Here is a 23693-nt window from a genome sequence, read left to right as displayed (position 1 = left end):
CTTCATTTAAAATGTTCCGCAGAGCCCTGAGTGATTATGTTCAGAACATTTGTCTATGTTACTAATTAAGTTTACTTGACTTTTGCTCTCACTGGTCATGCATATATTTTATTTTTGTTTTTCAGTCATGTTTGTTTATTAGTTCAGACCTGTGGTTGTCTTTACTTCATGTCTGTAGTGGGGGGTTTTGCTTGGGGGGTGGGTTTGAGCATTGTGAGTGTGTGTTGTAATCATTGACTATATATATATATATATATATATATATATATACATATATATGTATATATATATATATACATATATATGTATATATATGTATATATATACATATATATGTATATATATGTATATGATCTGAAATAATGGAGGACCCCCTTGAAAATGAGATGTTTCATCTCAAGGGGTTAATCCTCCTTATAAAGATATGTTAATAAATAAATATAAATTGTTAAATAAAGTGTTTGAAAAGAAAGATCTTCTGTTCAATAAACCAAATTTATTTTTATTTTTCCATTTAGTCGGGGTTGCTCTGATCTTCATGAAATTTTCATGATTTGTTCTTTGTAGGTTAATATTTAGTATAAATGAAGACACACAATTGAGAAATTTACTTCATAAATCGTCACAGTTTTTAGTTTTAGAAAATTCAGGTGATTCTGATCTAGTTGCTATTCTAACTGTGTTTTTAAATTGACATCAGTTTCCTTATTCAAAAAGATTATAAAGTAGAGGTCTTGATTTTATTTCCAGATGTTGTTATTTCTTGTTCATTCCAGACTCCACGGCAGAGAGAAGTCCTCTCCCTCTAGCTCCTTGTGAATGACTGATGTGAATCGGACAAGTTGTTCTGAACTGAAGTGGTTTTTCCAGTCTCCTGGAGTTCCTGTAACAAAATATTAACAAAAGATCAAACATACATGAACTTTTCTTCATGGGTTTTTAATGATTTACTTCTAACTGCTGCTGTTGGAGATTTTAGATGTGTCTGCAGCTTCTCACACAGACCTGCTGCTCCTTCACTTTAAGAGCCGAAGTCTCCATAAGCATCAAGTGTCATGGTTTGAGGTGAGTCAACCTGCAATTAACTCTCAGTCTGTGTTTCAGGTGAGTGCAGTGGAGAGAGCACACAGCAGCTGCTGATTCCCCAATCAACAGCAGGGGTATTAGAGGAGGCAGGAGACAACTTCTCAACAACTTGGTGGAGGGAGGTGACACAAGGAGCCGTCAGCTGGGGTGAGGACAGGCGAGTGGACAGCTGCCGGTGGAGGAGAAGGAGCAGTACAGCAGGTTGAGGTTTGGGCTGACTTCGAGGGTTGTTCGGGTGGTTGGACAACGGCCTATACAGGCCTGGCAAGACAGCAGCCTGGAGTAGCCTCGATTGTTGCGGACAATGGGGGGGAAGGGGACAAGTAGGGCTGGAGCGCCGGTTCAGTCGGTGGGGGCGGCAAAGAGGGACCGTGGGAGCGGCAGTGATGCAACAGATGGTAACTGGGATGTGCAGCTGAAGCAACAGAGGCTGGAGCAGGGTGGCTTTGTGATGCGCATCAGGGCGGTAGGAAGTGCGCGTTTTGCTACCTCTAACCCATTGGCGGTGTCCCGGGAGCTGAGTGCCGTGGTAGGGGATGTGCTAGATGCTACCATGGTGTTCAGTGGGCTGTTGCTGGTGGTGTGCCGGAATAAGTCTCAGTGCCACAAAGCACTGCGGCTTTAGAAGTTTCTGGGGGTGGATGTGGTGGTTTCCGAGTTGAGGTCTGGTTTTATGATTAAGGGTGTGTTGTACGGCATTTACAACGGGGTCTCTGAGTCGGAGGTGTTTGTTTCCCTGAGTGGGGTGGCAGTGGTGGCTGTTCGGCATCTGGGGTTTAACGCATGTGGGTCCAGTCCGCTGCTGATTACTTTCGACGTGGTGGAGTTCCCTGCTCGTGTCCAGTTGGGCTTCCTAAGTTTCACGGTGAGGGCGTACGAGGAACCTCCTCTGAGGTGTTTTAGGTGTAAGGAACATGGTCATGTGGCCAGTGCCTGTGTGGTTGAGGTGCGTTGTCGGAGGTGCAGGGGTGACCATGACGGCAAGAGTTGTGATCTACCGCTCTGTTGTTGTAACTGTGGTGGGAACCATCAAGCGGCTTATTGGGGCGGTGTGGCGTAAAGGGTGGCGGTGGAGGTGGGGAAGGTTCAGGCTGAGCATAAGGTGTTGTATGGGGGTGCAGAATAGTGGTGCGTCCGGGCCTTGTCATGCACCTTTGTAAACTGGTGGTGGGGATGTGGGGGTAGGTGTGGTTGTTGGGAGGGATAAGAGGAAGTTTTTGGCGTTTCTAGTTGAGGCCATGTGGAGGGTGAAGAATGGAGCGTCCAACAAGTCCGAAGTGGCTCGTGAGGTGACAGCTGTGGCAGGGGCCTTGCTGGGTTTTTCTGACGTGTCCCCCAAGGAGGTTTGGAGGCAATGTGTTTGTGGGGTGTTGGGGGTTCTGAGTTTGCTGTGGATTGTGGGATGCCCCTGGTGGTGGGTGTTAATGGTAGGGGTGGGAGTGTGAGTATGGGGTGAGCCTCCGTGTGGGGTTGTGTGTTTTCACTGGGGTGTGAGCGGGCAGTGGGTTTTTGTTGATGGTAGATCTGTGGGAACACGGGGTGGGAAGGTTTGCATGCCTGTTGTGTGCAGTGGGTTGTGCTGGCTCGGTGTGTTGGCTAGTGTGGCAGTAATACACCTTAAGTGCGTCTAGCCTGCCTGTTTTCAATGAAGAAGAAGAAGAAAAAGAAGAACTCACACTTGCTGGATGATTGCTCAGTTTCGGTATTCAGAAAGCCTTTTAAAGAACTAACTTGTCCCCAACTTATTTCAGATCTCCAGCTTGACTTGACCCTCTGACTAAATTCACCTTTCTCCCTCTCTGGATCTCGCTCTAGGTCATCTACTCATCTCCAGACCTCAGCCATAAACCACCAGGGTACCTTTTCCAAGCCACGTCTCCTCCTCATTCCACGCCTCGCTCCAGGAATCAGTCACCTCATCAACTTCATTCATCTCTGCTGTTCCTGTCTTCAGCTCATCCCACACACCTGCTCCCTGTGCTATTTAACTCCCAGCCTGCTCTCCAACCAGTGCCAGATTATTCTGTCACGAGCTTAACTGGCGTACCCCTAAGAAACAACCAACACAGAATGACACGTTTTAAGAAAATGTATTAAAAGGGGAAAGATGATGATTGGAGGGGGCAGAGACTTGGTCTGGAGACAAGCAGTCGTTACCAGGAGATGCGAGGTGAGGAATGTCCGATGGGGGAATCCAATAAATAAGGTCGGGGATGAAGCAGGGATGAAGCCAAAAGATCAGAGGGGCAGAGGTGCAGACAGGGAAATCCAAAAACAAGGTCGAGGGCGAGGGCAAAGCAGTATCATTATCAGAGGAGCAGAGATGCAGAATGCCAATCAGGAAGATCCAAAGACAAGGTCGGGGATGAGGCAGAATATTCCAAGGAGGGCATGACGAGGAGGAAGGTCAGAGGATGAGGCAGGGTTCAGGATCTGTGATGGCAAGGTGGGTAACGAGGCTGGAGAATTTTCTTGCAGGAGCGTTCAATAACCTGGCACTGGTTGGAGAGCAGGCTGGGAGTTAAATAGCAGAGGGAGCAGGTGTGTGGGATGAGCTGATGACAGGAATAGGTGAGATGAATCAAGCTGATGACGTTCAGGCTGAGGTTGCTGTGGAAACGGGGTATGGCAGGAACAGGAACATGACTATTAGTTGTTTTTTTTTTTGTAACCCTCTTGGTCTGTTGTTTCTGCATGTCTTGGGTCAGAGCTTTTCCCCAGTACATGTCATCAACAGGTCGGGGTTCTATGCTGTTTTTTTTTTCTTAATGTTATTTTACAATAAAAGAATGGAATTAGATGTGTTTTGGTCTGCTGGCTTCATACCGTTACCTTTCTGTTATGAATCTGGGAATGATTATGGATAATTCCTCTAAGAATGACAGATGAGTTCTGCAGAGAAACAAGCCTACTTATAACTAATAGAAATGAGTCATTCATTCATCCTTCGTGGAGCAAAATCGGAAATGCCTGCAGTCCAGGATATTGTGAAACAGAACCAGGATAAGTCAAAACAATACACCGATAAACGTAGAGGGGCACAGAGGCAGATGTTCAGACCTGGGGCCTCATTCATCAACTGGACTTACACACTGATCTGTGCATATATTGTTTGTAGGTACTAATTTATGCATTGTGTCGTATTCATAATTTTGAACCTGTGCATGGAAATGTTCCTAAATGTAAGAGAACTTCAGACCATGCGAAGGAACAGTATCTAGTGGTGGAACGGAGGAACCGCAACACCTAAGGCCTCAGTCGTCCACTCATGTTCCTCATATACACATTATTTTACCCATTAATTAACTATTTCAGTGGAAAAGCAGCTGAGTCACATAATTGGTGCTAAAACATCTGATGGGAATCGCACATTGCAGAATGGATTGTGTTTTTTTTTGTAACTACAATTGTTACTCTTCCCATTTTATTATGTTCTTAATTGTTTTTAATTTATTAATATTTGTAATTACATTTCATTATATGATAACATATTATTGTCCTTGTGAAATGCCACATGATTTTGCTTGAGATGCGCTAGATAAAAGATAGTTCAGTTTCTTCTTCTTATTATTATTATTAATGAGGATATGTCAGAACGTGCTCTCTGGAGGAAACGAGTCCTCTGTGAGCCCAATGAGAGGAGCTCCATCTGGAGCTATGCTGTGTTTTGGGACTCTTTGTGGAGCAGCAGATAAACGTCCAGTCCATATTCTATTTCATAACTACGAGGACCCTCGAGAACCCCCTTTGATCCCCAATCACACCTGTTGTCAAGGTAACCAGACTGAATGACAGCAAAGAAGAGGCTGCAGTGCTGCACTTTTAAAATTTCCAAACAAAACAAACTCCAACCAGAACAACTCCTTAAATGTAAAATGTAAATGACAACTGTCACTCTACAATTTATCATATTAAAGTTTTTATTCATTCCTGAAGGGAACCTCTCCTGTGTCTCAACCGCGTTTATAACCCCTGCAACTTGTTAGATTCATTTGCACTCTGGCAGTCGGCAACCAGTGTCTCGATTTCACATCAAAGTTTTCTTTTATTCCGGGTAGGAATTATCATCAGATGAGTGCGGAGGAACATGCGTACGAGAGGCCACCGCATGTTTCATATATCAGGATTTTGACCGTTCGTATGAACATTCTAAATTTCATTCACAGGAAGGATTTTGAGAATTTTTCCACGAACGTTTGAATGCGACCCCTGGAGAGAGTGAGAAGATCCGGATGTGTTGGGAAAGGCTTATGAAAGTTTACACATCTGTTGTCTGTGATAAAAAGAGGTGGAATGCTGCCAGGCTGCCGTGCTATTCAGCTGACAACTCCCCACACCAACAAAGTCAGACCAAGATAATCTTGGTCTGACTTGGAATCTTATTTTAGTAAAATACAGCTGTAAAAGATCATAGATGAAAAAAGTAAAGGAAAAATTGTGATCAATTTGATCACCAACATATAGTGAAGACAGATATGAAAAAGAAGAGAACAAAAAGTGAGTAGCTTCACAGTACTAGAAATTTCTTTGGCGAAATTGTGCACATGCACAAAATTAGTCACATGGCAGAGACAAAACACAATTTGATATTGCCCTAATTTCCCCTTTTTTTTCTTGTGCCCCCATGAAAAAATACTGGCCCCACTGTGGCTCCCCCTGGAAAATTTGGTCCATCATCATCATCATCATCATCATCATCATCATCATCACCTTTATTTATAAAAGCACTTTACAGACATATATTATGTCACCAAGGTGCTGAACAAGACTAAACTAAAAAAGATAAAAACAAACAATATATAGGAAACCAAATAAAAAACTGCAAAATACAAAACAACATCAGTTAACACACAGATTTAAAAGCCAGATTATAATAATGGGTCTTCAGTGCCTTCTTATAAACCTCTTCTGACGTGGAGAGTCGCACAGATAATGGAAGATCATTCCATAATTTCGGGCCTGCTACAGAAAATGCCCTGTCTCCTCTTGTTTTGAGCGTAGTTGCAGGGTCTGGAAGCATATGGTGACTCTCTGAGCAGAGCAAACGACTAGGTATATATGGCTGTAACAAGTCAGATAAATTTTCTGGTGCCATCCCGTTCAATGCCTTAAAAACCAATAAAAGAATTTTTAAACTCACTCTAAAAGCGACCGGTAACCAGTGCAGATCTGCCAGGATGGGTGTCACATGATCATATTTCCTTTTCCTTTCTAGGAATCTTGCCGCGGCGTTTTGCACAAGCTGCAGACAAGCTACTGTACTCTGTCTCTCCCCAATTAAGACAGAGTTACAGCAGTCTAAACGAGAGGTGATAAATGCATGCACAACAGTCTTGAGGTCCTTTCTAGTTAAAAATGACTTCACTTTGGCCAGACGTTGCAAGTGGTAAAAAGAGGACGATACAACCGCCCCCACATGTGCGTCAAAGGTGAAAGTGTTATCTAATGTCAACCCTAAGCTGACTGCCGAAAAACGTAGGTAGGCATTCATATCCCAACAATCCAGTTTTGATCGCTCTAAATCACGATGTAACCCAAACAGCATTGCCTCAGTCTTGCTTTCATTCAGACATAAAAAACTGTCCATCAACCATGACTTAACTTCAGTTAGACAGTGCATTAAGGTAATAATGGGACAGTCGCTTCTATAATCCAAGGGTAAGTAAAGTTGGCAATCGTCAGCATACATAGGAAATTGAATTCCATACTTCCTCATGATAACCCCCAGTGCCAAAATGTAAATCAAAAACAATAGTGGTCCTAATATTGAACCCTGTGGGACACCACCCACCGCAGGTGTGTGAATCCAGAACTAAACCCACCCATCCTTACACTTACAGTCCTATCCTTCAAATAAGATCTGAACCAGTGTAAGGCCAGACCAGAGATTCCTACATTATACTCCAAACTATGGAGCAACACTTTGTGGTCCACTGTGTCAAACGCAGCTGTAAGGTCCAACAAAACAAGTAGTGCAGGATTTCCCCTATCAGTTTCCAACATAATGTCATTTAATACCTTTATCAGTGCCGTTTCCATACTATGAAAAGCTTTAAAGCCAGACTGAAAAGTTTCCCTGATGTTAGACTCTTCTAGGAATTCCATTGAGTATAGACACATTTTTTCCAGGATTTTACTCAGAAAAGGGAGCTTTGCAATCGGCCGGTAGTTGCAAGGCTGCATAACATCTAACCCCGATCTCTTTAACAGTGAGTTAATAACCGTCTTTTTAAAATCAATTGGGACATAGCAAGAGGCCAAACTGCTATTAATAACTTTAAATATTAATGGTGCTATTCCATGAAAGACCATTAAACAGCCGTGGTGGTATGATGTCTTCAGGAGATCCACTCGATTTAATTGCGTCCACCAACTTAACTAAGGCATCAAGAGATACTGGCTGAAAAGACCACCCCTGCCAAGATTACTCTGTTGTTCTCAGACAGTACGAGAGTTGTTAAATCACCGGTGTGATTACGTGACTTTCAACCTTGTGAGAAGATATTGTTATGTTAAACATCTTATTTACTGTGGTTTGTGGAATACTTGTGTTGGCGTGTCCGCGACTAGTTGTGTCTACCACTAGGGGGTAGTATAGGAGAGGAGAATGTAGGTAGGAGAGAAGGAGAAGCAATGAGAGCGTTAAGATGGATACGTGATACTGCACATATGAGCAGATTCGAATAAAGCTTGGAAAAAGAATTTTTGCATACTTGTGCCACTTTGTGATATAACTGATGACCATAACACAGTCAGATTTACTGTGTGCACAAGAGGCTCACCTTTCCTCAGGAAAGCAGACTTGTCCATGTCCATGTGCCCCTTGGGGACCGTACTGAAGTTGGACATGGGGTTGGCCTTCATGCTCTTGAAAGAGCTCGAATTTGCTATCTTCTGGATGACTTCTTCACTCAGATTACAGCACAGGAAGTCTGAAACACGCCTGATAGATGCAGGCAGGTCCTGGAAGAGATATACTTGCTTTATTAGAGTTATGGTAACAGTATGTTTTTAAAGGTGTGGGACGCTTGTTTAATCATTACATCTGCAGTGGTCTCTTGTAGGAGTCGTACACGGGAGGAACAAAAGATCAGATGCTCTTGTTTCAGGAACTAGCAGAATGTCACATCAGAGGAGAGTTTATCATGGCAGGATTTAGAGACGTATTTCCTGATATGTGGACATCTCGCCTCCAATTGGATAACAGCAACACAACTCTACCACTGACTCAGTTTGCTCTGCAATGTTGATGTTTTATCTCCACACACACAAAAAAAAAAACAAGTCTGAAGGAGTTCTGTTGTGTGGTGGAGTTGCTAATGATAATGGCTAGCTTCTGTTGGCCGAGATGTTCTCTGCTGTTCCCTAGATGCTGAACCAACAACAGCTGTCCCTGTCATGAGCCCAGATGGGTGAGACCATGAAGTGACAGGAGCTGTTTTTATAGGACCAGTGTTTGAAAAACGGGATTTGCCGCAGCTCCCTGGGGAGGATTTTGGCATTTATAGAAACTGCCATCAGACACCTCTCAAACCAAGACGGGATAAAGGGAGGTCGCTGGGCGTAGTAGGCTTCTCTTCTTTTCAACAAAGCAAAGTAAAAAACAACATTTTAATGTCAAACCCAGTGAAAATAACAGGGCAGATAGTTTCTAAGACTGAAAACGGTGAAATTGTAAACCATGCATCTGTTGCAACAATCAGATGCTGCTCATACTCTAAAACTGTGACTAGATTAAAAAAACAACTAAAAACAAATACAAAAATATTTACTGATTGATTATGAGACATTTACTTGAGCCATTTCCTCATATGTGATGTACATTATTCTGTCTTCCAGTCCTGCTCGTCTCCAGCTCTTCACATGATCCGTCCACTTTCCATACAGGACTGCGGACAAAACAGATTGCATCACCTGGTGCTTGTAATAAACAGACTTTTGGATAAACATGCTAACTCAGCTCTTATTGAGTTCAGTTACTGTGTATGCCTCATGAAGAAAAACAACTAACCACCATGAAACACATTTTTAAACCAATCTAGAATTTGATGTTTGACCTTTGCCTTCCAGAAAATTGTCAAAGAACTCATCAAAAGTTCTGGGATTGTCGAGGAAACATGCCATCTGGTGAAAGTAATATGAAGACACCAGGACGTCCTTTGGATTCCTCATGACGTAGATCACCTTCAACAGAGGGTAAACATGTAACCTATCATCATAAAATATTAAAACATATATTATCGGGAAACTTTTAAATGTGTTACCTTTGCTTTGGAAGTGTGGAAGGATGGGGGCATCTTGGCAAATAATAAATGTGTGGCTAGTGCACGTGGAGATTTCAGCTGATCTGCAATCTCTGCCAGTCTTTTTGATCCCATCCAGGGGACACGGTCCCAATTTGGAATTGTATTGATTGGAGTCAGATCTCCACCATTCAGCACCAGTGAGAGGATGTGCTGCATCCAGGTTGTACCTGCAACAATGAATAAGGGGAATGACTATAAGGGAGAGCCCACCCATATATATATATATATATATATATATATATATATATATATATATATATATATATATATATATATATATATATATATATATATATACATATATACATATATATATACATATATATACATACATACATATATACATACATATATATACATACATATATATATATACATACATATATATACATACATACATATATACATACATATATATATATACATACATATATATATACACATACATATATATATATACATATACATAGATATATACATATATATATATACATACATATATACATATACATACATATATACATATATATATACATACATATATACATATATATATATATATACATACATATATACATATACATACATATATACATATATATATACATACATATATACATATATATATATATATACATACATATATACATATATATATACATACATATATACATATATATATATATACACATACATACATATATACATATATATATACATACATATACACATATATATACAGTTAAGAGTGTGTTCCAACTATAGGGGGATCACACTCCTCAGCCTCCCTGGAAAGGTCTACTCCAAGGTACTGGAGAGGAGGGTCCGATCGATAGTTGAATCTCAGATTGAGGAGGAGCAATGTGGTTTTCGTCCTGGCCGTGGAACTGTGGACCAGCTCTATACCCTCGCAAGGGTGATGGAAGGGGCATGGGAGTTTGTCCAACCAATCCACATGTGTTTTGTGGATTTGGAGAAGGCTTATGACCGTGTCCACAGGGTGAGGAGCTCGGACATTCGGGAGGGACTCGGAGTAGAACCGCTGCTCCTCCTGATCGAAAGGAGTCAGTTGAGGTGGTTTGGGCATCTGGTCAGGATGCCTCCTGGACGCCTCACCGGGGAGGAGTTTCGGGCATGTCCTGCCGGCAGGAGGCCCCCGGGTCGACCCAGGACATGTTGGATAGGTTACATCTCCAATCTGGTCTGGGAATGCCTTGGAGTCCTGTCGGAGGAGCTGGTGGAGAAGGCTGGGGAGAGGACGTTTTGGAGCTCCTTAGTTGGGATGCTGCCCCCGTGACCCAGACCCGGATAAGCGGAGGAAGACGATGACGACGACATTTTCATTAATAATTTCCACTGTCACCATTTCTATAACATTGTCCTCCATCATTTGAACATCATCCATAATGTCATCATTAAGCCAAGTCTATGTAATAGCAATCACACTGAATTGATTTTTAAATTTTCTTAGATAATCTCTTATTGGCAGCTTACAAAACAAACTTTGACGGTTGAAATGGATGAGTAATAGCGTATCTTCCATAATACCCTACTATTTAAATTTTCTTCTTTATAATAATCACAATTGATATTTAAATCAAGTAAACTTTCATCTATTTTACTATCCAAGTCATATATTTTGTAATTTGAATCTGTTATAGAATGTTTTATTTATTTATTTGCTGTTGTGAATCCCGACTAGTATCACACTCTTGTCTATTCTGTTTTGTAATTTTTGAGGTCATCAATGTTTCTGATTTGTACACCATTAGTTCCTTTTTTTCTCTCTTATCCATACCCTGCAGTTCCAGACCTATGCAGCAACAATAGGTTTCTGTTCTTTTAATAGTCTTGCTTCCCTAGCGATGTCAGCATTCTTTTTGTTAGATGTTGTCAGATTGGCCTCTGCCAGGGAAATTACATCAAGCATACTCGATGGAGACCCTCCAGGCCTCTGTGTTCAATGCCAGGTGGTCTCTGATGGACCACCGTGCCATTGAAAAGGGGGGTAATGTAGCGTGATGAATCATCCATTTCTGACCTAAAAGGCCCTGCTCGATTTTGCTCAGTTCAAAGCAAAACCAGAAGTTTCTGACACAAACCTAATCTGCATGAGATATTGCTCAAGGTCTCATGCTCTGCTTCTAAACTGTTTCTTATTTTCCAGCTCAAGAGAAGAAGAAGACGAACACTATCTTTTTAATAAATCAGAATAACTCTCTCTATTTTTAATAAGCTAATCAAACAAAGTGTTCGTTCAATAGTAAAATGTGAACCAATCTGTGAAATGACAATGTTTATGATCAGTAGTATTTTAATAAGTAATATAACTTTAAACTAGCTGCACTAGACATTCTCATCCGCGTAATGCTAAAACTCACATGACACATTTCCTTTTTCTGATCCAATCAGAACCTTCCAGATCTGATGCGAGGTGTGGTTTTGTTGGTGCTTGGTAAATCCCCTTTGGTTGTCCTTTTTTGATTTGACCGTAAATCAAAACATCCAAATTATAAAACTATGCCCACATCATCTTAACTTCAGTTCAAAGCGTTCTAGAGAAGTTATCGGAGTGGCCAATCTGTAACTTTCCACTTCAGCCGAAAGAACCTAACGACAAACTGTCGTCTCTCTCTCTCTCTCTCTCTCTCTCTCTCTCTCTCTCTCTCTCTCTCTCTCTCTCTCTCTCTCTCTCTCTCTCTCTCTCTCTCTCTCTCTCTCTCTCTCTCTCTCTCTCTCTCTCTCTCTCTCTCTCTCTCTCTCTCTCTCTCTCTCTCTCTCTCTCTCTCTCTCTCTCTCTCTCTCTCTCTCTCTCTCTCTCCCTCCCTCCCTCCCTCCCTCCCTCCAGACATACACTTGTAAAAAAATATAATATAATGGCTCTACTGAGTGTCCCGTTATTTCTAAAACTGATTTTTCTCTGATAGAGTGATTGGAACAGATACTTCTTTGTCACAAAAAACATTCATGAAGTTCGGTTCTTTAATGTCTTTATTATGGGTTAACAGAGAAAAGTGATCACATTTGCTGGGTCACAAATATACATACAGCAGTGCTAATATTTGGTTACATGTCCCTTAGCCATTTTCACTTCAATTAGGCGCTTTTGGTAGCCATCCACAAGCTTCTGGCAAGCTTCTGGTTGAATCTTTGACCACTCCTCTTGACAGAATTGGTGAAGTTCAGTTAAATTTGATGGCTTTCTGTCATGGACTTGTTTCTTACACTGTCCACATGTTTTCAATGGGGTTTAAGTCAGGACTTTGGGAAGGCCATTCTAAAACCCTTATTCTAGCCTGATTTAGCCATTCCTTTACCACTTTTGATGTGTGTTTGGGGTCATTGTCCTGTTGGAACACCCAACTGCGCCCAAGACCCAACCTTCGTACTGATGATTTTAGGTTATGTTGAAGAATGTGAAGGTAATCCTCCTTCTTCATTATCCCATTTACTCTCTGTAAAGCACCAGTTCCATTGGCAGCAAAACAGCCCCACAGCATAATATTCCCACCACCATGCTTGACTGTAGGCATGGTGTTCTTGGGGTTAAAGGCCTCACCTTTTCTCCTCCAAACTTATTGCTGGGCATTGTGGCCAAAAAGCTCGATTTTCGTTTCGTCTGACCACAGAACTTTCCTCCAGAAGGTCTTATCTTTGTCCATGTGATCAGCAGCAAACTTCAGTCGAGCCTTAAGGTGCCGCTTTTGGAGCAAGGGCTTGCTTCTTGCACGGCAGCCTCTCAGTCCATGGAGATGCAAAACACGTTTGACTGTGGACAATGACACCTGTGTTCCAGCAGCTTCTAATTCTTGGCAGATCTGCTTTTTGGTGATTCTTGGTTCACTCTTTACCCTCCTGACCAATTTTCTCTCAGCAGCAGGTGATAGCTTGCGTTTTCTTCCTGATCTTGGCAGTGATGAAACAGTGCCATGCACCTTATACTTACAAACAATTAATTGCACTATTGCTCTTGGGACCTGCAGCTGCTTTGAAATGGCCCCAAGTGACTTTCCTGACTTGTTCAAGTCAATAATTCGCTTTTTCAGATCCATGCTGAGCTCCTTTGACTTTCCCATTGTAGCGTTTGTGGGCGTTTGTATCCAATGAGCCCTATTTACCTGGCCTAAGAGAAGTCACCCGCTGTAGTCACTCATAATCACTCACAAGAAGTTAAGAGGCCATGCTATGAAGCTCAGTTCACTGACACGTTTCTAAGTCACCAAAATTGCTAGTTCATGTTGCTGTATGTATATTTGTGACCCAGCAAATGTGATCACTTTTCTCTGTTAACCCATAATAAAGACATTAAAGAACCAAACTTCATGAATGTTTTTTGTGACAAAGAAGTGTCTGTTCCAATCACTCTATCAGAGAAAAATCAGAGTTTTAGAAATAACGGGACACTCAGTAGAGCCATTATATTATATTTTTTACAAGTGTATGTAAACTTCTGACCACAACTGTATATATATATTTATGTATATGTATATACAGTTATGGCCACTGCCGTTTCTTTCCTATTTTATGTTTCTCTGCCACCTGTTTTCCTCCTCTTGTGCTGAGGAGAGCTACTCTGCAGCACCTGTCTTCTCCTGCACTACCTGGCTCAGCCCTGAAACACCCAGCTGAAGAGAATCATAATCAGCAGCTGATGGAGGACATACAGCTCAAAAGGACTCCTGGAACAACTCCTCAGGGGGCAGTAGACTAGAGACTCATGTCTCTGGCCCGATGTCTCCTCAGCTTACATTTTAACAACCGTGTAGGCGATATGTGTTTTGTGTCATAGTATTTAGTGTCTGGTTAGTGTGTGTGGTTGTCTGAAGAGGGGGAGTCCCCTATTAGAAAGGCAGGTGAGGTCCTGCTTAAAACCTCTAGAGTTTTCAAGAGAGTCCCTGATTAGAGTTTAATCTTTGGTCTTAGTTTGGATACAGTGGTGCCATTTAATGAGTCAATAAGTGATTGTTAATGTGTATTCTTTATGTTGTCGCCAATTCAGCTCCTTGTATTTTCTGTTTCAGTTCAAGTTTAAGCCTGACGTCAGAAGAACGTTTTGTTAAATAAATGTTTGTTTTTATACTTGTTTTGCCTGTGTCACATGCCCTCCATGTTATCCCAGGTCCCCTAGACCGCTGGGTTGTAACATGTAGATACATCTTAATGATTTATGACGCACTCAAACACTTACCAGTGAGGCAGACCAAGTGCCGAGGCATGCAGGTCACCCTACAATAGTAAACTCTGGTGTTTAAATTCATTGTAAATTAGTTTATGTTTATTTATTTGGCAGACACTTTTATCCAAAGCGGCTTACAATTTATAACCTATAGGGCATGTTGTGATCTGTGGGGTAAACCGGAGTACCCAGAGGAAACCCACACATGCATGGGGAGAACACACAACTCCACGCAGAAAGGCCGCAGCCGAGTTTCGAGCCTGCAACCTTCGTGCTGCGAGGCAACAGTGCTAACCACTGCACCACCATGCAGCCCATATTAGTATATGTGTCAGCAAGCTAACACAGAAAACATTTAAAGTTTAACTCCTACTGAAATAGTTGGGTGAAGAGAAATGGCAGATGTTTGTGGTTGTGAGTCCATATTATACCGGACTGTGGCCCGCCCAGTAAGCAGGCATTTTTCAGTTAACGGCTGTAATATCAGGAATTAACTTAATAGCAGGACTTAAAGGGTGAAACCGCTATGAAAGAGAACAATAGTTATAAACTGGCATAAGTAACAAAATTTATTTACCTGACTTTGGAAAAGTCGCAACAAACACATCAGTGTCCTCCACAGGAAACTGTTTAGCATATTCTATGCTCTCTGTGTCAAAGTCCATGGTGGTGAGAAGACAACCACAGAGCGGTAAGGACCATTCAGGAAGATCTGTCATTTATGTTACTGCTAATCCACACCCTCAAACAGGTTGTTTGCACAGTTGGTAGGCTGAGCCTATCCCCCCACGTAAAACAAGCCATCAGCTGTTACAAGACTTTTGCTCTAAACAAAAACAGTGTCACAGGGAGGAAAAACATGGCAGCCGACAAACAGATGTTATCACAAGACACTATTTTATAAATATTTCAGGTTGGACACTTTTTGCCCTTCGTCAGCCCAGAAAATAATACAGAGCTGTACAGAGATTTTACAACAACATACCTTATAGAAAATCAGGCTAACAACAACCCTCTAAAAACTGTTGTAAAGAAGATAGAGCTGAGTCAGAAGCTCTTGATTTACAGGCTGATCTACGTTCCTAACCTCACCTATCGTCACGAGCTTTGGGTAGTGACAGAAAGAACGAGATCGTGGGTACAAGCGGCCAAAATGAGTTTTCTCCGCAGGGTGGCTGGGCTCTCCCGTAGAGATAGGGTCAGAAACTCGGTCATCTGGGAGGGGCTCAGGGTAGATCTGCTGCTCCCCCACATTGAGAGGAGCCAGTTGAGGTGTCTCAGGCATCTAGTTAGGATGCCTGCTGGATGCCTCACTGTTGAGGTTTTTCAAGTACCTCCTGCCAGGAGGAGACCCAAGGGAAGACCCAGGACACGCTGGAGGGGCTATGCTTTTTGGCTGGCCAGGAAAATCCTTGGGATTCCCCCAGAGGAGCTGGCCCAAGTGGATGGGGAGAGGGAAACCTGGGTCTCTGCTTAGGCTGCTGCCCCTGCAACCCAACTCCGGATAAGCAGAAAATAATTGATGGATGGATGGATGATGTAAAAAAAAAAAAACGTGTTTCTTTATGTTTACTTTCAACACACAAGATGACTGGACTTATTTTCATTTTCTTTCAATACTGAAAGAACTGGATTAGTTCTGTAAAATTTACTTTTCTTTCATAAAATAACTATTTTTAAAGTTCAACAGCATAATACATCTCAGTGCACAATTTTCCACAAATTTTTCAATCCAAATCCAGTCGAACACACCTTTTCAATATTCTTATTTTCCATGTATCATTGATTTTATTAGCCTACATCCATGTTGTTGGTGAATAAAAGTTTTTTTTTTCTCAGACGATAATTGTTCCATCATAATCTGTGATTGCTTCATTCCAGATTGTCCCTCTGGCCCTTTGTCTCACAAACGTGTTTTTAGAAGATGGATGTAAGATGTATGGAGGGGAGTGTGGGAGGTTTAAGGAACCAGGTTTAGTTTGGATCATACAACGTTAACAGCAGGGAAATCAAACTGGGGAATGTGAACACTGAGGAGAGAATGGAGGCGGTGAGGCACATGTTGCTGAGATGGAGACATGAGAGGGACATGAGACAGCTGGAGAAGGAGTTGAGGATGTGGGGGGTGGGGGGGGGGTGGCTGCAGACAGAATGTTAATCAAAGGAAGCAAGTAGTGTTGAGATTTGTGGGTAGCACTGTGGTGGGGAGTAGGATTTTAGGAGAGGTTGAAGCAGATGTGATGGATCTGCATCTTTTTGTTTTTTCCATGTTTCAACAGTTGAATCACCTGTGCAGCAGCTCATCAGGCTCTTCAGAAGCCTGTTAATCACCTGCTGATTGAAATCAGGTGTGCTGAAATAGCGAAAACACTAAAACCTGTGGGATGGTGGCCCTTGAGGACCAGAGTTTGACACCTGTGGGTGAGAGGGACTCTAGATTTGTAGGTGGCGCTAATGCACCTAACGTTGTTTGCTAACCACCCTAACACCTCAAAGGAGACAATCCAGTAGCAACCAAAACCAGCACTGGAAACCATCACAACCAGGCCAGGGAAACTTTACTTTTGATGTTAGTTCTTCCCAGAACCAAAGGAGATATTCAGCCGTCCTTGTGACGATCGGAGCTCCCAAATAAGGTCAGCAGAAACCCTTTGTTACAGACTTCCTGTTGTCTGGAGCTGATGCTCTCTGACAAACGCCTTGGTCTCTGATGCATCCTGCTCAAACGCCAACGGAAAAGCCCTGAAACCTAATCCACTCCCCTGCTTTGTTACTGTTAGTAAAATAAGACCTGCTGCCACTTCAGGACCGTGACTGATCCATCGTGTCCCTCAGCTGAATCAGTCTGCTCCATAAGGATCTGGACAGCATGAAAACACGTACTGCCACAGAAACACTTCCATCAGCTAGAGGTGATCAGCTGACTTCATGCTGCAGTCTTTTATTCGGATACCACAACATTCCTGAGTTTGTAATCCCATGCTCCAAGTCAGATGTTGCTACACAGTACTTAAGTGATGCATAAACACAAGAAAAAGTTAACATCTCCTGAAACCAAAGCTAGTTTGCATCTCCATCTCTGTCACAAGTCAGTCAGTTAACACATTCATTCAGTCATTAGCTACCTGTTGTAACATATTCACTGGGAATGTACTCCAGTTACTTAGAACAAGCATGACTAAATTATATTTTAACCAAAAACACAGAACAACATACATTAAACCTGAGTTTTATAATACATGCACATTTTCCACTTCCTCAGTCATGTACTAAATCACAGTTTAACCTTATACCGTCATGTTTACAAACACAAAAGTAGGTCATGGAGTCAAATCATGGATCAAACTACCCTTTAATCACCAGGTATGTTACATTAAACTCTGGAATTGAATTGAAATAACATTAAACGGACGATAATTACATGTATTGCAGAAGCAAAAGTTGCCCACTGGATGCGGCTGTCACGTGGGAAAGCTTAGGGGCATGATTGTTGCCAACCTGCATAAATATTTTCATTTTTTTAATTATCAAATTTATTGACATGAGGAAAAATGATTTTGGTAAGTCAGAAATTTTGATAATTATAAATTTTAGATTTATTGGCAGCTGAAAACTCACTTGTTCAAGCTGGCTTTTGTGATCTTTGTCACCAACCTGTCACGGTGTGCAGGTGAGTTGGCTGGAGGTGGTGAGGATCCAACCGCAGGGGGAAAAAGGCAGGCTGATGATGACAATTAAGCAGTCCTTTAATGAGAAGCACGCAGTGGCCAGACAGGGAACTCAGAACTGGGGGGGGGGGGGGGGGGGGGGGGGGTTAAATACATGAGGAGCTGGGATCTAAAGTGATTGGGAGACGAGATGCAGGTGGGAGCAATTAGGAGAGACACAGGACTGAACAGAGTGGGGAGACAGGACAGGTTGTGTTGTGACAGACTTTTTTATTGTAAATGTTTTGCTTTTGTGAAGCACGTCATGATTGTTACCTTGAGAGGCGCTGAATAAAAAATGTTTTCTTTCTTTCTTCCCCAGCCTGACTTGCTGCTTCCTGTCCATCAGGAAGTCAGTGTTCCACCTGCAGATGGAGTCAAGCAGGTTCATCTGGGAAACTTTGACTTGGAGGAGGTCTGGGAGGATTGTGATGAAGGCAGAGCTAAAGGTCACAAACAGGATCCTTGCATAGGTACCCAGGGAGTTCATAAGCTGCATGATGAAGTTTAGAGCCATGTTGATGGCATCATCTGCAGACCTGTTGGCTCTGAAGGTGAACTGCAGGGGGTCCAGGAGGTGGGTTGTGAGGGTCTTGAGGTGGGGGAGAACCAAGTGCTCAAATGACTTCATGACCACAGATGTCAGAGCCACAGGTCTGTGGTCATTGAGTCCAGTGATCCTTGGCTTTTTGGGGACAGGGACTATGGTGGACGTCCTGAAGCAGGCAGGCACATCATTCTTGGAGACAATGTATATAACGAGTCTACATAAGACATATATATCTATATATGTCTATATATATATCTATATATATGTCTATATATATATCTATATATATATATCTATATCTATATATATCTATATCTATATCTATATCTATATATATATATATATATATATATATATATATAAATATATCTATATCTATATATATATCTATATCTATATCTATATATCTATATCTATATCTATATATCTATATATCTATCTATATATATATATATATATATATATATATATAACACCTGGTTTGCGCTGATGTATTCGGTCCACTTTCCTTCCCTTCAGCGTCAGAGTCTGATGACCATTCATATTGTAGATCGAATGATATCTGAGGAAATATGTCCATCTTTGCTGTGTGAAGTCGGTCAAAATCCAAGAGTTAACGGAAGTAACGTTAATGATTACAGGTTTTTTTTTTCGATTGCTAAAACTCAAAAAACAAAAATGAGGCACAATTTTCACAACCTCTACTTCTGTTCCCAATCGGTTGACTCGATTTATCACTACTTAAAGAGCGGGTCAATTGAGGCTCGGAGTCCTTCTCCACCCACATATCAATTTAAAAAAATGCAACATTAGTAGGCGTTGCCTGGAGGACCGAGAGGGCGGAGCCGCGGCAGTGACGAAGACGACGGCTAACTAGACGATGCTAGCTCCCTTCACTCTATGCGGTTATTAGAAGTGGAGGAAGTTTCTCCCCCTCTTTACCCAGACACTCGAGAAGAAAGGGACCAAGTCTATTTGGAGGAGACAAGCGGACCTGAGCCTTATTGTTTTGAGCTTGTGAGTTGCCTGAAACTCCCAGAACCGACCCAACATAACCACCTCTGAACGGTAAGTAGCCGTTAGCCATAGCATTGGATTAGCTGCAGGGTTTGTCTCCACGGCCCTAGAGCTAGTATTCAGCATGTTTTAGAGGTTTTTCTGCTTCAGCACACCTGGTTTTAATCAGCAACAAATAGCTGAGCTGCTTAACAGTTAATCTAACCTGTTAAAGCAGGAAAATCCACTGAAACATGCTGGATAGCAGCTCTCCGGTAGCCCTGGGCTCAAGTTACAGTCTGCTGCATAAAGTTATGAAAATACCCCATGAGAAAATTATTCTGTAATGTGTTCAGCTCACTAAAACTGCCCTGATTTATTTATTTATTTACTAATAACTCTCTTGGTTCTAGGTCCTCTGGTGTCTGCAGCTGGTCTGGTGTCAGGATCAGGAGCTTCCGGAAGAATGTGCCTTTCAATGACTCTTTCCCCCTTATTTGTTATATTAATTAAATAAATCTCAATTTATATATTTCCTGTTTTTGTTCATGTCCATAAATACTTAAACATGCTTGAAATTAAAACGAGCTTTTAACAGTGAGGTGCTAGTTTAATTCATCACAATAGAGCTAGTTAAACATGCAACAATGTGATAATTCAATTAATGTAATTTATAAATATCCATTAAAATATCAAAACTGGAATCTATGAGATTTTTGGCAGCACAAAAAAACTTGTCAAACACAATATTTATTATAATAATTGTAGGCAGACAGGAGACAGAGCTGATGGAGGTTCTCAGTCATCGAAGGATGGCTGAAGGCTTTCCAGGAACAGGAGATGTGGTGTTGTCTCTTCTCTCTCTATTCTGCCAGATGAGCTGATAGGTTACAGGTGTGTGAGGACATCCTCATGCTGTCATAACCAGATGACAGGAGTTATCAGGTGATCAGCCAGGCTAATGATGAGATGCAGAAAGAAAACAAATTCAGGACAGTGTACAATATGTGGTGTTGCTCACCTTATGTGCTCTTATAGAGTTATTAACGTGTGCCTGCCTCATGTTGTAGAGTCCATATTTTGCTGAGTGTCCTGCAACAATGCAGGTTATTAGTTAATTTACTTTTGATAGCAAAAACAAAATATTTAATGTAAAAGTTGTTTTCCAGGTGAATCAGCTCACACGTCACCACCAAGTGTCACGGGGGCAGAATCAGTAGCCTCCGTCATGATGTCATGATGTAATCACATACTTATTTAATTGTTAATATCTTAAAAATTCAGAAATGTTTTAATTTTTTTTTTTACCTTGAACAGTTCACTGAGCTTGCACTGTCACTGAGGTGGAAGCTGGAATCAACAGCAGACACCTCACACCTTGGTCTTTTCAGGGGGTGTGGCCGCTGCTCTGGGACCTTCTGGAAGATGAATTTTCATCATGGTCCCCGTGGGTCACCAGACACACTGCGGCTGTGAACTCCATTCTGGCTGGCTATGTAAAAACAAAGAAGCAGCACATTTATAAATGTTTAAAAGAGCATAAAATCACGTGTAACAATAATCTGTAAAACAAATTAAAACTAGAAGGTGATAATAAAATGTTTACATAGAAGATTATTAAAAATAATTCACCTTTGCTACAGGGAAGGCTTCATGTCAGCCTGGACAAGTGCATTCTTGCAGCTAAATCAGTCTGACAGCCAGTGTCTTTGGTAGATTTAGCCTGAAAAAAAAATATAAGCACATTGTTGTTGGGAGTTTATAAAGTCAGATAACATACAAAAGAATCTCCTATATAGGCGCTTTATACCATTCCTAGTGTGTGATCGTTGTTATAACGTAAAAGTCAGTCACACATGATGTGGAGAGCCTGAAATGTGACCTCCTGAACAGAATTCCTTACAGAACCGGGTCACAAGCTGGATTTCACGCTGTAATGCTGTCTGTCAACTAGTGCTGCGTTAGTTAGACACTGTTGCAGAATTGGCGACTGACTAGCTAAAGGAAGTGAACCACGTCTCTCAGACTTTGCATTTAGGTAGGGAATTGTCTTTAGAAGATGTTAAAACGTTTATAGCTTACTCACCTCAGACTGGAGCCCGCCGTGGTGGGGGAGCAGAGTCGGTGGGCTGCATCTAAATCGCGGAAGAGCCACGGTGGGCAGCCTCCCTCTTCAAACGGAGACGTGCAGAATCGCGGGTAAAATGCCCACAGAGTCACCGCAAGCATACTACATTACACCTACTCACCAATATTAAGACGATATGGAACACTAAACCCAAAATACTTTCCCAATTACACTAACAGCCAAACACTAACTAAACTACAATATCCAACAGCCAAATCTAACACTAAATAAGTATTTATAACACTAAAAGATATGCTAAAGACTAGGATATGCTAATGCTATATGCTAATGCTGTACTACCGCTGACCTCCTACGCTCGCTTGCAAATCCAACTCCCACTCGCTACAGGGCGTGGCCGAGACGCTCGTTGCTTTTATAACTTTGGCACGGAGCTGCTACGTAGTACTCTACTGGTTTACGTAGTACTTTACTCTTTAGCCATTGGCTAAAATTTATTCAAAATGACTCAAATTCTATGTTTTCAGCTGAAGGTGGCACATTACTGTGGTTTTTAGACAGAATTTTTAATTTTTAAAGAAAATGCACCAAAATGCTAAAATAAAGAATGCACACATTTAAAACACTATTAGACACTCATTTATGCAGTTCATCAGTAAAAAAAAGTTAATTTAGACGTTACTTGCTCTTTAAGATTTCCGTATCATATTAGAACTCTGATTTTCCTCCTTTACACTCTGATGTCAGTTTCACATTACCTTGCTGTCAAAACACAACACACAATTTTCAGGTTTACACACACTTTCCACATTAATTCTCAAAGCTTCAATCAACAACACACAAATATTCAAATCTCTAAACTTTCGGGTGTGGCGAGCAATTTGCAATCAGGGACTGCAGCATAAAAATAAGTTTCCACAAGGCTACCCAGGTGTATGAGTGGTTTCAGGACCACCCACGGTTTTCCATTTTATACCTTCCACCTTATTCCCCCTTCCTCAATCCCACTGAGGAGTTTTTCTCAGCCTGGAGGTGGAAAGTGTACGAAAGGAATCCACAAAGCCAGGTCCCACTGTTTCAAGCCATGGAGGAGGCTTGTAGAGATGTGGCCTTTGAGGCTTGTCAGGGCTTCATGAGGCACTCGAGGTGGTACTTCCAGAGCTGTTCGGACCAGGAGGACATCGCCTGTGATGTTGATGAGGCCCTCTGGCCAGACAGAGACCAGAGGCATGATTCCCCATGATTATGCTTGAATGGGGGTGGGGGGTGGGGGTGGGGGGGTTAACTGTAAAAATAAAATGTTTTGTCTCAAATTTTGTGTGATGTCTAATGTTTGTCTCAGAGAAAAGTGGGCACTGTCATACATTCAGTGTGTAATTCATTGTGTTCCCTTTCGACAATTGTGTTTTCAGTTTTGCTCTTCAGTGTTCTTTCCATGCTTGGTAGTGTTGACCCAAAGGCTACTTGTGTTTAAGCAATGAATGGTATGTGTGTGTCATGTGAAAATGTGGCTGTGTTTACCAAATGAAAACACGTGTTCCGTTTTGAGAAAATGTTACAATATGTGGTGGCAGGGTTTTGTTGCAAAGGGAAGCCACGGTTTAGGAAATTGTGTGTTATGTTTGGGGTTTTGTGTGTGCAGTTTTGAAAGAAACGTACAGTTTTGCAAAACGCGTTTTAGCAATCGAAAAAAAACTGTAATTGATAACACCTCTGCACAGCAGAGTGATATTATTTGTAAACAGTCCCTGTGCTGTTATACTCCTATATCAGCACGCTTGGAAAG

The 23693-nt window shown here is 41.7% G+C and overlaps 1 protein-coding gene and 1 long non-coding RNA gene across 3 annotated transcripts; one reads left to right on the top strand and one right to left on the bottom strand.

Annotated features, from left to right (window-relative positions):
• Positions 1–476: 476 nt before the first annotated feature.
• LOC107378889 (sulfotransferase 2B1) lies at positions 477–18333 on the bottom strand. 2 transcript variants are annotated; one of them, XM_070551790.1, is made up of 6 exons: positions 18187–18333; positions 9351–9559; positions 9144–9270; positions 8881–8975; positions 7869–8049; positions 477–883 (listed from the first exon to the last, which is right to left on the bottom strand). In XM_070551790.1, exons 2-6 carry the CDS (start codon positions 9546–9548, stop codon positions 768–770), a joined length of 717 nt encoding a protein of 238 aa, XP_070407891.1. In that variant the 5' UTR covers positions 9549–9559; positions 18187–18333; the 3' UTR covers positions 477–767. The 2 variants fall into 2 exon arrangements, with proteins under 2 accessions (XP_070407891.1, XP_015804846.3); XM_015949360.3 differs by lacking the exon at positions 18187–18333 and adding an exon at positions 15146–15266.
• A 1323-nt stretch (positions 18334–19656) lies between these two features.
• LOC139070123 (uncharacterized) lies at positions 19657–20347 on the top strand. Its single transcript, XR_011520766.1, has 2 exons — positions 19657–19893; positions 20235–20347. It is a non-coding gene; the product is annotated as an uncharacterized lncRNA (long non-coding RNA).
• Positions 20348–23693: the final 3346 nt, after the last annotated feature.

This window comes from Nothobranchius furzeri, chromosome 5 (assembly GCF_043380555.1).
Source record: "Nothobranchius furzeri strain GRZ-AD chromosome 5, NfurGRZ-RIMD1, whole genome shotgun sequence".
Taxonomy (NCBI): domain Eukaryota; kingdom Metazoa; phylum Chordata; class Actinopteri; order Cyprinodontiformes; family Nothobranchiidae; genus Nothobranchius; species Nothobranchius furzeri.
The sequence above is the reverse complement of the archived record's forward strand: the minus strand, read 5'-3'. Positions and strand labels throughout refer to the sequence as shown.